This window comes from Sander vitreus, chromosome 3, assembly GCF_031162955.1.
Source record: "Sander vitreus isolate 19-12246 chromosome 3, sanVit1, whole genome shotgun sequence".
Lineage (NCBI taxonomy): Eukaryota > Metazoa > Chordata > Actinopteri > Perciformes > Percidae > Sander > Sander vitreus.
In genome coordinates, this window is record NC_135857.1 from 32,472,800 (window position 1) to 32,488,574 (window position 15,775).

The 15,775-nt window shown below is 42.7% G+C and overlaps 1 protein-coding gene across 1 annotated transcript in view; it reads left to right on the top strand.

The window, feature by feature from the left end:
- The first annotated feature begins 1,037 nt into the window (after positions 1 to 1,037).
- slc8a2b (solute carrier family 8 member 2b) overlaps positions 1,038 to 15,775 on the top strand; it is a 35,209-nt gene continuing 20,471 nt past the window's right edge. The window contains exons 1-7 of the mRNA XM_078247033.1: positions 1,038 to 1,523; positions 3,138 to 3,275; positions 3,613 to 3,840; positions 5,666 to 6,034; positions 10,133 to 10,258; positions 11,709 to 11,904; positions 12,217 to 12,347. Coding sequence (XP_078103159.1) covers positions 1,137 to 1,523; positions 3,138 to 3,275; positions 3,613 to 3,840; positions 5,666 to 6,034; positions 10,133 to 10,258; positions 11,709 to 11,904; positions 12,217 to 12,347 — 1,575 coding nt within the window. The 5' untranslated portion in view covers positions 1,038 to 1,136. The remainder of the gene's footprint in view (positions 1,524 to 3,137; positions 3,276 to 3,612; positions 3,841 to 5,665; positions 6,035 to 10,132; positions 10,259 to 11,708; positions 11,905 to 12,216; positions 12,348 to 15,775) is intronic.

Here is a 15,775-nt window from a genome sequence, read left to right on the forward strand (position 1 = left end):
CACAGAGAAATGCACACAGCCAATATTCAGAAACTGTCCCTTTTAAATGAGCTGTCAGGACTTCTGTACAGTTGTGATGTCACAACAATACTCTAGCCTGTATAGGTAGAAAGTGTTGCTACAGTGCCGTTACAATCATTACCCGACTGCAATGACGGTAAAGAGACGCATGAGCGCAGATGCAGAAGACCCGGAAACGCTGACCAATCAGAGCAGACTGGGCATTTACAGGAGGGGCTCTTTAAGAGACAGGCGCTAAGACAGAGGGTGAAAACAGGTGTATTCAGACAGACAGTATTAGAAGTAGTGTTTTTTGAACATTAAAGCATGTAAACATGCTCTTTTAGAAACCCAAAATAAAACTATGAACCTGAAAATGAGCACATGCCCCCTTTAACTGTTCTGAGTTCCTCCTTTTATAATTTTCTTGCAGGAACAGGTGCCAGGTTTTTATAAATACTGAGGAAATGTCAGGAGTCCAAGCAGACTACACCCTTCAGATTTCTAGAAACAAAATAAGACTTTGTGACCACACTGTCCTCTGTGGTAACTTCTGTACTCTGATGTTTCTGCATTGCATCTACTCAAAGGTTTGAGTTTCTGTTGCTGGCTGTCTGGGTTCTGTAGGACTGCTCTACAGACAATATATCAATTGTACAGATGTTAGACTTGTGTGTTCAACTAAGACTGATCTTCATACTTTTTCCCTTCAGTTTCTCCTTTTATTTCTTTAAGTTGAAACATTTTCCACTTAGGGAGATGTCTTGGCCTCAATTCTCTCCTATAGAGCGAGTCTACTTTGTGTCCACTCCTCTAAAATGTGCTTTGTGTTCCGTTTGAAACACCTTTTCGGTTCTTCACTCCTCTCATGCGTGCTTTGTCAAAACATAATAAAACGAGCCGTATTTATGACAAAAGAGAAATAAAGGCTGTCTGGTCTGTGGTTATGATGTCTACACGCTAACCTGTCTGTCTCTTTACATTCTCTCTCTCTCTCTCTCTTCCCCCCCTTTAGGTGAGCCACCCGCACCCCCGTCAGCTCTACGCAGCATCTCCCCCTCCCTCCTCCTCAGCCTAACCCCATCATCCTCTGCCTCACCTTTTCCTCCCGCTTCTTGTGGGGACCACACGCCGCCATGTCTCTCTTGGCCTGTCCCGCCCCCTTCCTCCTCCTCCTCCTCCTCTTCCTCCTCCCACTGCCTCCCTGCCAGCCGGAGTCCCAGCGCCTCGTCTCCAGCAGCGACCCCGAGATCCCAGCGGTCTCGCCCTCCATGTTCCCCTCCTCCTATCCTCCTTCCATGTCTTACGGTAACAGCACCACGCCTGAGAAAAAAGAGAAGTGTGGGGAAGTGGCGATGTGCAAGCCCGGCATCCTGTTGCCCATCTGGGAGCCCAACCGGCCCGGCCTCGGCCAACAGGTGGCCAGAGCTGTGGTCTACTTTGCGTCACTCATGTACATGTTCCTGGGAGTGTCCATCATCGCAGACCGCTTCATGGCGTCCATAGAGGTCATCACTTCACAGGTGAGAACGAGTGAATGGAGGAACACATGGGTGGTGTAATTTAGCAGGAAGTAGCGGGCATATTGCCATTATGTGGTAATAATAATAAAATTAATAATAATAACTTTATTTATACTGCACTTTTGAAAACAAAGTTACAAAGTGCTTGACAAGACAATAATAACATGGCAGACCAACAATGATAACAAATATTTAAAACAAAGTATTACATCATTAAAAAAAGGAGCAAAACAAGAGAATAAGTATAATAAACAAATATAAACTAATTATAATAGTCTAAAGAATACAGGTTAATAGAATGCCATTACATATCAAATATGATTAAACAGATAAAAATATCTTCAGGCCACAAACCCTGTGAAAGTGCACTTATAAAGATGGGTTTTAAAAGGGATTTACAGGAGGATAAGGAGATTGCCAGTCTAAGTGGGCCTCAACAGAAAATATGTGTGCAGTTTTTTTTACGCTGATTGAGTTATTGGAGCGCACCTGCAGTTTATTGTCAAAACAAAATGCTTGCAAAAAATGTTGTCAAGACTACCTAAACCAAGACCAAGTCCTCACAACGACCGAGTGTACCGAGACCAAGTGAAGACCAAGACCAGACAAATGCGAGTCCCGCACTGCATGACATGATAAAATGGGGAAAATGCTAACCATAGGCACTCCTCAAATTGATCTGAAAGATCCACATTCCCATAAAAAAAAACACCCACAGATGGGCCCCTGGGTAGCTCACCTGGTTGAGCGTGCGCCCCATGTACAACGGCTCAGTCCTTACCCCAGCCGCCGCAGGGTTTGATTCTGACCTGTGGCCCTTTTGCTGCATGTCAAAATAGTCGTATTCTTTGCTATCTCTGTACAGCACATTCACACAGAAAACAAACAAAAGGAAAAAAAGATATTTACAGTTTCAGCACCTGCCACCAAAACAATATTTATTGGAAGTATTAGTATGAAAGCACCTTAAGCTCACTTCATTTTTTGTCACTTTAATACCAGGAATCTTTTTGTTAATGTAGTGTTTGCTCTGCCAGTCAATTGTTGCACCCAAACGTCATGTGCACAGATATACGATTATTTCACAGCCTCTTATATTTCCACCTTTCATGGGTTTTGCCTCAACTTACATCTACAGAGATAATGGTGCATTAAATCAGCCATCTTGCCCCATCAGCTCTTAAACCTCATCATAGTCCGTAGCAGTAGATTTAATTGCTTGCAAATGGACAGAAACCATGTTGGCAATGCATCAAACATCCCAAAATAGACTTACTCTATAGTATGAATCCATTTCCAGGTAGTGCATGCATGTTTAATAACTCATTAGTGTTTGTTATGCTCAGGGTTAGTGAGTGTATTTGATGTCCATTGAGGAAGTGAAGCTGCCAGTGAATGTGTTTGCATCATCATTTCTTTGTCTCTTTACTGCAAGCCAGGCCTGATCAGATCCCTTAATGGGGATTCATATAGATTTCCCTCTCCATCCATAAATCCTAAAATTAAGTAACCCATGAGTTTTAACTTTGTGTGCGTGTGTGCGTGCGTGTGTGCGTGTGTGCGTGTGTGTGTGTGTGTGTGTGTGTGTGTGTGTGTGTGTGTGCGCGCCAACAGGAGAAGGAGGTGACCATCACCATGCCTAACGGGGAAACATCAGTGGCGACGGTTCGAATCTGGAACGAAACAGTGTCCAATCTGACGCTCATGGCTCTTGGCTCCAGCGCTCCGGAGATACTGCTGTCTGTTATAGAGGTACACACACGCACGCACGCACGCACACACACACACACACACACACACACACACACACACACACACACACACAAACACACACACACCCCCCACTGTGTCTTTCTATTACAGGGGTTTATGTTTTAGCTGCATCTGTATAACTTCAATATCGTGTTGTCATCACATCAGACTGGTTAGTCATTTTCAAGGCAGAGCAATAATTGTGCATTACATTTTAAAACCTAATAACTGCTCAGTTTGCAAAAGCCGTGTTTTAAAATTCCTTAAGATTCCTTTCCTCAGTGTCAGCCTCTTCCCTCCTACTACAAACCTCACACACACACTCCTATCTCTCCAGGTGTGCGGTCACGGCTTCCATGCTGGTGACTTGGGACCAGGAACCATCGTCGGCAGCGCCGCCTTCAACATGTTTGTGATCATCGGGATCTGCGTCTGGACGATCCCCAACGGGCAGACCCGCAAAATCAAACACCTCAGGGTGTTCTTCATCACCGCCTTCTGGAGCATCTTCGCATACATCTGGCTCTACCTCATCCTGTCCGTCATAACGCCAGGCATCGTGGAGGTGAGACGGACTCAGAAGGTGGACTTTATTAATCCCGCAAGGACACACATACAGGACCTATACACATAATAATAATAATAATAATAATAATAATAATAATAATAACTATCTATATAGCACTTAAAAACAAAGTTTACAACGTGCTTTGACAGACAAGCAAGGCAAAAGAGGTCAGTAAGATAACAGACAGCTGAACAGTGGGGCCAAAAAAACGCAAAACAAGGTAATGAGACAAAATAAGTATTATATATATATAGAATAAAGATCACTAGCAATAACACACACAGATCAAAAGGAACAATGAAATGAGACAATAAAAAGGGAATAAAAAGAAAGTAAAAAGAGACATCACATAAAAGTTAGTTTATAGAAATGAGTTTTGAGAAGTGATTTAAGAGAGTCCACCGATCCTGTGAGCCTTATCCCCTCGGGCAGGTCGTACCAAAGTCGAGGGGTATGTAAAGGGTGTCAAAGTGAGGGGGGCTGCCTCACAGGATAGCTCCCCGAGCAGTTGGGAGGTCCACACTAGAGGACTGCATTGGGATTAGGATCCCAGGGGTTCCGCAGGACCCAAAAATAATCTCACAGGAACAGGCTGTCTTTTACACCAGCCAAAGGCTTTATTAACACTCCCACTCCCTCTCTCTTTCCTTCCAGGGGCTCTCGCCCCTTTTTAATACGACAGCCTGAGGGATCCAGTCAACAGGGACTAACATCAAATCTGTAACAGTGCATTAACAGACTGAAAAAACAAAACAAAATAAAACAACCTTAGCAAATCAAACCACAGCCAACAACACATGAAAGAAATAAATGAATACAATGTCACTTTGCCCTTATTGAACTAGAATAACTGTAGGCCTAATTATTGCAGAACTTGCAGGATGTAATTTAGCTAATTATTACCGACAGGTATGCATATCTTTATTAACACTATACAGTAAAATAACGTCTCAAGACTCAAAATCAATGGTCAATCTATTGACACTCAAGCTAATGTTTGCTGTGCGGGCGAGACCAACACACAAGCTGCGGGAGCGGGCTGGAATGGTCAGAAATCCATCGGGAGCGGGCAGGAGCGGGATTAAAAAACAGTCCCGCTCTAGTCCACTCTCCATACTTGCCCTGTGCGGGGATGCTTGATGGTGTTTTAAGCCTCTAACGCCGCCTTCCAGGCAGCTAACCCTAACCCTAAACATAACCATTGCTGCGCTGCGTGGAAGGCGATGTTGGGGGCTTAAAACACCAAACACCGACTTGAACCGACCAGAAGTACCAGTACTATACCGACCAGAAAGCAAAAAACCTGAGCTACTTATACTTTACTTGAGTATTATCATTGTCTGCCACTTTGTACATGTACTCCACTACATTAGTCTGACTGCTTTAGATAGTTTTCAGATGAGCGTTTTTCATCCCCTCCCTGTCCAGTAAAAACCATGTATCTCCAGATAGGTCGATGTTGGTTGAATGTTTGTGTGTGTCGAGTAAGTGCTGAGAAAGTTCTCCTCCTTCTTAAGCTAAATATTTACAGTAAGTATTAAGTATGTATATTTATTAAAAAGTAACGCAAGAAATCTTTAATGATGTGAACACTTCTTTTCACCACTGCTGAAATATAAATGTAGCTCGAAAAGGAACATAATCTTATCTGTGCTGCTGTATGTGTTGGGAGGCTGTATTTTAATATTTAATAATGTGTCTCAGTTGTGCCAGAACTATACCACTCACTGTGTGTGTGTGTGTGTGTGTGTGTGTGTGTGTGTGTGTGTGTGTGTGTGTGTGTGTGTGTGTGTGTGTGTGTGTGTGTGTGTGTGTTTTTCAGGTGTGGGAGGCTCTGGTGACCCTGCTGTACTTCCCAGTGTGTGTCATCCTGGCTTGGATCGCCGACCGCCGCCTACTCTTTTACAAGTACATGGGCAAGCGCTACCGTGCCGACAAGCGCCACGGCATCGTCGTGGAGACTGAGGGAGACTTGACACCTAACAAGGGAGGCATGGAGATGATCATAGACGGCAAGTTCCCAACACAAGGGGGCACCGTGCTTCCCGCCGAGAACTGTGGGGGCGGAACTCAGGACGGCACAGCGGGCGCTGCATCCAACAACATCGGTGCGGGGGGCAACCTGCCCAACTCCAACAGCGCGATGGTCAATGTGGAGAGCAGTAGGGAACTGGACGAGAGCCGCAAAGAGGTGAGAGACAGAAATTATAAAAATCTTTTTAAATCTGTTACATAGGTTGGCAACTGTAAATGGTAGAAACAGGGCGGTGTCCCAAAGTAATCTAGCAGGAATGTGGGCATGCAAGCCCACACTCACACCTTGCGGGATGATGTTGCATTGCGTTGCGACCCTTCGTTGTTTTGCCAAAGCCCTCGCTGAGCCATCGGCCCCATCCACAGAGATGCCATTAAGAAAATATAATACAAATATTTTGTAGTGTTTTCTGTTTTTGCATGTTTTAATGTCACTACTGTAAGCAAACTTTTATAATTGCGCTCTCTTCCATAATGGTGTGTTTGGTCTTTTCCTACTTCACATTAAAAACTGGTAAATGCTGTAATACACCACTGGTTTGTGCAGAACATTATTTCAACATCAGATCGTTTACAGAGAGGATTTTACGAGAATGACACTGTTTGGATCTTAGCGTGTCTAGGGTAAGTTCATTCCCTAACATAAAGTGTGCGGTGTAAAGTGAAGGCTGGCTGGTATTGGGTTGCGTGTGGCCTTACCTCCGGTCAGCAACAACAGCTAGCTCCGACCTAGAGCTCCCCACCTGTGGCCAGACCAGACGGCATCCGTTTACGGTTCTTGTTTCTTGTAACACCTCCTGAAGAATGGATTACAATATATTTGTGCTCAGTTTTTATTCTGTTTTACAATTATGTTAAGGCTATTTATTTATCCATAGTGTGGTTATAGTGGTTTTATGGGGATGAATAAAGTATTCTATCTATAAGTTTTTTGTTGTTGGTTGGTCCAAAAATAAAATATAGCTGGAGGTAGTAGGCGTTCAGTTCTAGTGGCCAAAGTCAAACGTTTCGAAAGTTTCTCTGGTGTCGAGTCGCTCACTCTCAAGGTTGTTTAGTGCCAAAATCTCTAACCAGGACGCTGCCAAAATGAAAAAAGGGACTGCTAATGAGGGCAAACTGCTCACACTTACAGAGGGGGAAATAAGCTTTAAAACGCAATCAGTCTCTAATCGCATTTCAGGTTTTGTGTTGGTGAAAAATGCAGTAAACATAAAAAACACAATCTCTGCAGTTGTGATTATGACATGATTGATGTGCAAAATAATGGATAATTTCCCTGCAGGAGTCGGTAAAAGTAGCTAATAAATTGCGATGAATGGCTCCAGTTTACATTTTCTAAAGTGATGCATGTTGTTCTTGTTTTTTGTGATCCCAGTTTGTATGTAAACTTTGTTCCTCTTTACTTGATAGATTTACACAGAAAACACTTAACCGTCTCAAGCATGCAGAGTGAAGGTAGATTACCTTATCCACATTTAAACCTGTTAATATCCTGCTGAAAATAAAGCTGTTTCCCCATTAAGGAGAAGGAGAGAAAATAAGAAGGGTTTGCGAGATAATGACAGAGAGAGAGGAACAAGTGGGAGGTTTGACAGACAAAGCGAAAATACGATAATGAGGTTCAGAGAAGTCCAGGAGAAACCAGACACAGAGGGAGAAACATCCACATGACGACAACGAGGAGGACAGAATGAGAGAGCCGAAAGGAGATAAAACGGCAAGATAAGCAGCTTGTGTCGTGTTTAGAGATAGGGTGAGTCGTGAACAAAATACCCTTTCTAAAGCAAAAACTTTCAGTTTTTTATTGATTGACCATCTGCAAAATATCTGAACTTATATTTTCTGACTCAACTCAGCCTTTGGGTTTTTTGAATGCAGTTCAACCTTGGCCTAAACCTTCTTGTGGGGCAGCAGAAATGTTCTGTCTTTTATCCAGTTGGCAGTCTGCATCTTAACGTTCTGGGAATGTTTTCAACAGTTTATAAAGTTGCAGTATTTTGTTTTTAACCCACACATAAAACCAAGCCATCGTACAACAGCAGTTAAAACATGAAAATGATTAGAGGTAATTAGCTAATAGGAAGTGCCCCTTGAAAGTTCAATTATTGTAGGAAGTTGTTGTTGAGCTGCAAGCTAAGGCATACATTCCTCCAATCTTTCTCCCAGCTACAGAGACGGAAAGTTCTACAGTCAGTGTTTGTATGAACAGCCGTGCATGCTGTCAGTGTGGGCCTTTTATCCATCCATCCATCCATCCATCTTCGTCCGCTTATCCGGGGTCGGGTCGCGGGGGCAGCCGCTCCAGCAGTGGACCCCAAACGTCCCTTTCCCGAGCCACATTAACCAGCTCCGACTGGGGGATCCCGAGGCGTTCCCAGGCCAGGTTAGAGATATAATCCCTAGGGTTGGGCATCGAGAACCGATTCCTACTTGGAATCGTTTAAAAAATTACGATTCCATCGGAATCGTTTCTTTATTGGAATCATTTGGAGGATTTGGTTTCAAATCCGAACATCGCTTACCAATTTAACATGCGCAAGTTTTGGTTTCCATAGCGACCAGGCGCTTGTTGTGTTGCAGCCTTGGAGCCCAGTAAGCAGCGCTCTAGTCTGGCTTTATTTTACGTTGAAGAAGCTGTAAAACTGCAATCCACCGTTGACTCAAAATAAAACGTTCCTCTTATTTGTGAAAATAGTGGGGCTGTCAAACGATTACATTTTCTTAATCGCGATTAATCGCATGTTTTATCACATGATTAATTCTATTATTTTGCATTTCAGAACAGTTTTTAAGTACATATTAACAATGGAAAGCCATTCTTACCAGTGGATCTTGATTGGGAATCAAATGAATGCAAAGAAAATGACTTTATGAACTTGATTTTAAGATTTAGAGTCAATATTAGGGTTGGGTATTGTTTGGTTTGGATACCGGTGCTAAAGCGGTACTTTTAAAACGGTACCGGTGCCTTATCGGTGCCTGAACGGATACTTTTTAAGAAAGGGTACTAAACAGCTGGCGACATTAAAGAATGGCTTGTTTATTGCTAAGGCCATATCGTCAAAATTAAATGTTTAATAATAATGTAATCGCTATAACAATAACTTATTTCACTAGTAAATAGCTGTTGAATGACAAAAACAACCACCAGGTGGGAAAAGGGCATTTAACAACAACTTTGAATGCACCACGAGGCTGTAAATTACCAGTTTCTTTGAACGCACCGTCTGTGTTGTTTCTCCGACAGCAGCTGCAGATTGTTACATCCCGGTGTTGAATCCTCTACAGTAAAACACAGTCACACTTTACACCGTTTAGCGTTAGCTGTCAGCATTGTAACCGTGTTTAATCCAGCTACTAGCTAGCGGTAGGCTAACGTTAGCTGCTGTCGAGTGTAGTGTTAACTAGCGTCACATGCAGCGGTGTTTCTGTTGCCTGTAACGTCTGTTTCAGAGCATCAGACAGAAGTGCAGGCATATCAGTGGCACCACAATGAGGCACCGAAATCCGCGTTGCTATTCCTGCAGCAGCAGGATGTGTTACGAGGAAGTACGGCGAAATAGTATCCTGTTAGGCACGACGCAAAGCCGAGTGAAGTGAAAATAAATTAATAAATGGTGGCATGTGATTAATACGATTAAAAAAAAATGAACGCATTATGCTCGACCCCTAATCGCATCGCGATTAACATGTTAATGTTGACAGCCCTAGAAAATAGGCATGTGACCCGTTCCAACTCCACGCCTCAAAAATCGGAATCGAGAATTGATAAGAACTGGAATCGAAAGGAAGAATCGGAATTGGAATCAGAATCGTTAAAATCTAAACGATGCCCAACCCTAATAATCCCTCCACCTAGTCCTGGGTCTTCCCCGAGGCCTCCTCCCAGCTGGACGTCCCTCCACCTAGTCCTGGGTCTTCCCCGATGCCTCCTCCCAGCTGGACATGCCTGGAACACCTCCCTAGGGAGGCGCCCAGGGGGCATCCTTACCAGATGCCCGAACCACCTCAACTGGCTCCTCTTGACACGAAGGAGAAGCGGCTCTACGCCGAGCTCCTCACGCATGACTGAGCTTCTCACCCTATCTCTAAGGGAGACGCCAGCCACCCTCCTGAGGAAACCCATTTCGGCCGCTTGTACCCTGTATCTCATTCTTTCGGTCATGACCCAGCCTTCATGGCCATAGGTGAGGGTAGGAACGAAAATTGTGGATATATTTTTTACCATGAGTGTGTCCTCTCGTCTCTCCTCCAGGTGATCCGTATCATAAAGGAGCTGAAACAGAAATATCCCGACAAAGAGCTGGACCAGCTGGTGGAGCTGGCCAACTACTACGCACTGCTGCACCAACAGAAGAGCAGAGCCTTCTACCGCATACAGGTAACACACACACACACACACACTATTCATAAATAGTCCCTGTTGTAAACACACAAGGTTTTCCAGACCTATATTAGCACATAAAGTAGTTCAAGGACTTTTAAGACTGAATTATTTATTTTCTTCTCATGCTACTTTTTACTTCTACTCCACTACATCTCAACGGAAATATTGTGCTTTTTAATTCACTACATCTATCTGACAGCTTAAGTGTCCTTAGAAGTTAAGAGAGAAACGAAAGCTTATAAATCATGTTTTGTTATAAATTGAACTACTCAGCAGTTTGTATAAACTGTTGAGTAGTTCACCTGAAACAATAAGTCAGTAAATCAATTAGTTGATCAGCTGTTGAACTATTTTGATGGTTGAAGTCATGTTTCATGTAAAACATTTCATGGTTCCAGTCTGCTTTTCCTTTTAATAATGTTAATGTAGTAGTAATAATGTTGAGGTTTGGACTGTTGGTTGGACAAAACAGACGTTGAGAAGGTGTCACTTTGGGTTAGGCTAATTATGATGCAATTTTGCGCTATTTTCAATATTTTTACAAACCAAACAATCTATCAATCAATCGATTAATGGAAAAAATAATCCGCAGATTAATTCATAATAAAAATAATCATTAGTAGAGCTTCAACTCAACCAACAAAAATATAATGCTGTTTTTTACCTTAATGCATGATTTATAATAATCAAATTATATAATATATAATAGTATAACAGTCACAGGGAAAATTATTATACTTTTAATACTTCAAGTACATTTCCCTGATTATACTTACATACTTTTACTAAACTTTTACAGTGTGGTATTAGGACTTGTGCTGACTTAAATGATCTGAATACTTCCTGTTGACACATTACATTTAAAGAGCTCATATTATGCTCATTTTCAGGTTCATAATTGTATTTAGAGGTTGTATCAGAATAGGTTTACATGGTTTAATTTTCAAAAAACACCATATATTTGTTGTACTGCACATTGCTGCAGCTCCTCTTTTCACCCTGTGTGTTGAGCTCTCTGTTTTAGCTACAGAGTGAGACATCTCACTTCTGTTCCATCTTTGTTGAGAGTCGCACATGTGCAGTAGCTAGGTAAGGACTACTAGCCAGTCAGAAGCAGAGTGTGAGGGCGTGCCAGCAGCTAGGCGAGCATTATAACGTGTGTTACAAAGTGACACATGTTCGTCACGGAAGTAAAGGCTGGACTACAATAGAGCCGTTTGGAGCAGTTTGTGAACAGTGTTTTCTGTTGGAGATGGTAAGTCCCTTTGGGGTGGACTTTGGGCTTTTTCACTTTGTAAACCTATAACGTGCACAAAAAGATATATAACACAATAAAGGAAAGGGGAAAAGCCAAAAAGCATAATATTCCTGTCCTTTTCTTGATTTATACATTTTGAGAGTGAAAAGTTTCTTTTAAGACCTCCTCCTGTCTGTCTCCATCCAGGCGACTCGTATGATGATTGGAGCTGGAAACGTCCTGAAGAAGCACGCAGCCGACAACGCTCGCCGCACAGCCGTAACCGACGAGGAAGCACCAGAAGAAGAAGACCTGGGGATATGCAGCCGCATCTCATTTGAAAGTGCCCACAGTCAGTGCATGGAGAACTGTGGCTTTGTGACACTGGCTGTAGTCTGCCAAGGTAGTGAAATAAATAAGCTAATATTGATTTCACATAATTCAGTTAGTTTCTATTCTTCAAATGAATGCTACTACATTTTTTTTTTACCCGTCTTTGATCAGTTTAAGTTTAAGTTCACTTGCCTCTCAGGACTTCCACCCGTTACTTTAGATCAGAGCAGAGATTTGTCAGGATGTAAAAATGTCTAACAGGGTTTCGTAATTGCAGAGCAATCTCTTCATATAACTGAACTGTAAAAAGTACATCTTATTTAAGTTTTCATACACTGTCAGATACATTTAAATCGTTATCTGTTTTATTCCTGCTGTTTAGGGGGTCTGGGAGAGAATACCTTCTATGTGGACTACAGGACAGAGGACGGTTCAGCCAATGCTGGGTCAGATTACGAGTACTGCGAAGGAACACTGGTGTTCAAACCTGGAGAGACTCGTAGAGATATTAAGGTAAGTCAAAGGCATAGTGAGGAGAGATTTAATGGAGAGAAGCATTTAAACACTGAGCACTAAAACCACCACAAGCCACCTAAAAGACGTCATTGGCTTATTGGACTGCTTTCAGACATGGTTGAGGGGCTCTGACATAGTGATGTTACGTTTGCAAACAATCCGACTATTTTTAAAAGCTCTTTGGTACGAACGAAGGGAACTTTATGTTAAGGCTCTGACACACCAACCCGACGGCAGACCTTCGGCAGAAAAGGCAGTCGGACTGACTGCCTCCCCGAGTTGGTCAAAAAAGACCCTCAGAACACACCGACTTGAGCGTACGTTCTGTGCGTGCGCGAGACGTAATACGTCTCCATAACAGCAGGCGCCGCTAATCTGTATTGTCGCCCCAAACAATTAAAACCGGCAGCTGATTGGACGAATGCGTCACGTGGGTCTGGCTTCTCCGGAATTTCAAAACCAGACCATCAAGGCGGCTCATTCGGAATATGATCTCATATTTTACGAAAATAGTTCACCGAAACATGTTTCTGAAAACATTTTAAGCGAGAAATAGGCCGTGCGTTTGCTGAATCTGTCTTCATTTCAGATCGACAAAGGTCAGTTTAACAGATTTCCGTCAGATTTTGAGAGACTCTAGTCATGCTCATCCCACTCATCATTTCCGGGTTAGCAATCCACCAATCAGATTGGTCATTGAGTCTGACTGCCTGCCCTCCGACCCAGCAAGTCAAGTCAGCCAAAATGAAGGCCGACGGCCCCTCCAACAGACGACAGCACGGAACACACCGAACAGACTCGAGTCACTGACCTCGCCAGACTGTCCGACGGTGGATAATCGGGTTGGTGTGTCAGCGCCTTAAACAGTGCGCCAAGGCAACTTTATTTGCACTTTTCGAGAGGGTAAATTTAAGGTAGTAAATTCCCTGATAAGCAATTCAATGTTTACAATGCAGATCATTGACTTTACTCATAAAGTTCTTTGTAAACGTGAATGAATGTTCGTCTACAATCTATAAAGTTATTTGTGGTGTTCCTCAGGGTTTAGTTTTAGGTCCTACGCTTTTTAACCTTTACCTGCTGCCACTTCAAAACGTCATCAGGAGGTGCGGCATAAATTTCCATAGTTATGCTGATGACACACAGCTTTACTGTCAGGCTGCCATTGTAGACAGGCCACCATTGTAAATAAGAACCTGTTCTTAATGACTTGCCTGAAAAAATAAAGGTAAAATAAATAAATAAAATACATTGCCGTGTCACCTGATGACTCATGGCCAACAGATGCCCTTTTTAGCTGCATTTTAGATATTTTTTACAGCTCAACTAGGACAAAACTGAAGTATTGGTTATTGGTACTGAAGCTCAAAGAGACAAACTCAATAAAAAACTGCCAACAAGTTAAAAACCGAGGCGTTATCTTTGATTCTGACCTTAGTTTTAAACCTCACATTAGAAACATAACTAAGAATGCATTTTATCATCTTAAGAACATCGCCAGAGTGAAAACGTTTTTTTAAGCCAATACAGAGATATTAATTAAGACAGGATTAAGTTTTGTAATGCTTTACTTTCTGGTCTCCTTAAAAAGAATATAGCTCAATTACAATTATTGCAAAGCTCGGCTGCACATGTGTTGACCCGGACCATAAAGAGAGCACACATTACACCAACTTTGAAGTCTCTGCACTCGCTACCTGTTTGCTTCAGAATTGATTCTTACGGTCCTTATATTGCACTTTGACTGGTCAGTAAGACTAGAAAAGCGCAATATACAGTGGGGAGAACAAGTATTTGATACACTGCTGATTTTGCAGGTTTTCCTACTTACAAAGCATGTAGAGGTCTGTAATTTTTATCATAGGTACACTTCAACTGTGAGAGACGGAATCTAAAACAAAAATCCAGAAAATCACATTGTATGATTTTTAAGTAATTACTTTGCATTGTATTGCATGACATAAGTATTTGATACATCAGAAAAGCAGAACTTAATATTTGGTACAGAAACCTTTGTTTGCAATTACAGAAATCATACGTTTCCTGTAGTTCTTGACCAGGTTTGCACACACTGCAGCAGGGATTTTGACCCACTCCTCCATACAGACCTTCTCCAGATCCTTCAGGTTTCTAGGCTGTCGCTGGGCAATACGGACTTTCAGCTCCCTCCAAAGATTTTCTATTGGGTTCAGGTCTGGAGACTGGCTAGGCCACTCCAGGACCTTGAGATGCTTCTTACGGAGCCACTCCTTAGTTGCCCTGGCTGTGTGTTTCGGGTCGTTGTCATGCTGGAAGACCTTGCCACGACCCATCTTCAATGCTCTTACTGAGGGAAGGAGGTTGTTGGCCAAGATTTCGCGATACATGGCCCCATCCATCCTCCTCTCAATACGATGCAGTCGTCCTGTCACCTTTGCAGAAAAGCATCCCCAAAGAATGATGTTTCCACCTCCATGCTTCACGGTTGGGATGGTGTTCTTGGGGTTGTACTCATCCTTCTTCTTTCTCCAAACATGGCGAGTGGAGTTTAGACCAAAAAGCTCTATTTTTGTCTCATCAGACTACATGACCTTCTCCCATTCCTCCTCTGGATCATCCAGATGGTCATTGGCAAACTTCAGACGGGCCTGGACATGCGCTGGCTTGAGCAGGGGGACCTTGCGTGCACTGCAGGATTTTAATCCATGATGACGTAGTGTGTTACTAATGGTTTTCTTTGAGACTGTGGTCCCAGCTCTCTTCAAGTCATTGACCAGGTCCTGCCGTGTAGTTCTGATCCCTCACCTTCCTCATGTTCATTGATGCCCCACGAGGTGAGATCTTGCATGGAGCCCCAGACCGAGGGAGATTGACCGTCATCTTGAACTTCTTCCATTTTCTAATAATTGCGCCAACAGTTGTTGCATTCTCACCAAGCTGCTTGTCTATTGTTCTGTAGCCCATCCCAGCCTTGTGCAGGGCTACAATTTTACCCCTGATGTCCTTACACAGCTCTCTGGTCTTGGCCATTGTGGAGAGGTTGGAGTCTGTTTGATTGAGTGTGTGGACAGGTGTCTTTTATACAGGTAACAAGTTCAAACAGGTGCAGTTAATACAGGTAATGAGTGGAGAACAGGAGGGCTTCTTAAAGAAAAACTAACAGGTCTGTGAGAGCTGGAATTCTTACTGGTTGGTAGGTGATCAAATACTTATTTCATGCAATAAAATGCAAATGAATTACTTAAAAATCATACAATGTGATTTTCTGGATTTTTGTTTTAGATTCCGTCTCTCACAGTTGAAGTGTACCTATGATAAAAATTACAGACCTCTACATGCTTTGTAAGTAGGAAAACCTGCAAAATCAGCAGTGTATCAAATACTTGTTCTCCCCACTGTATATTCAACCCATTTACCATTGTGTCATCATTTTGAGTATAATCTGA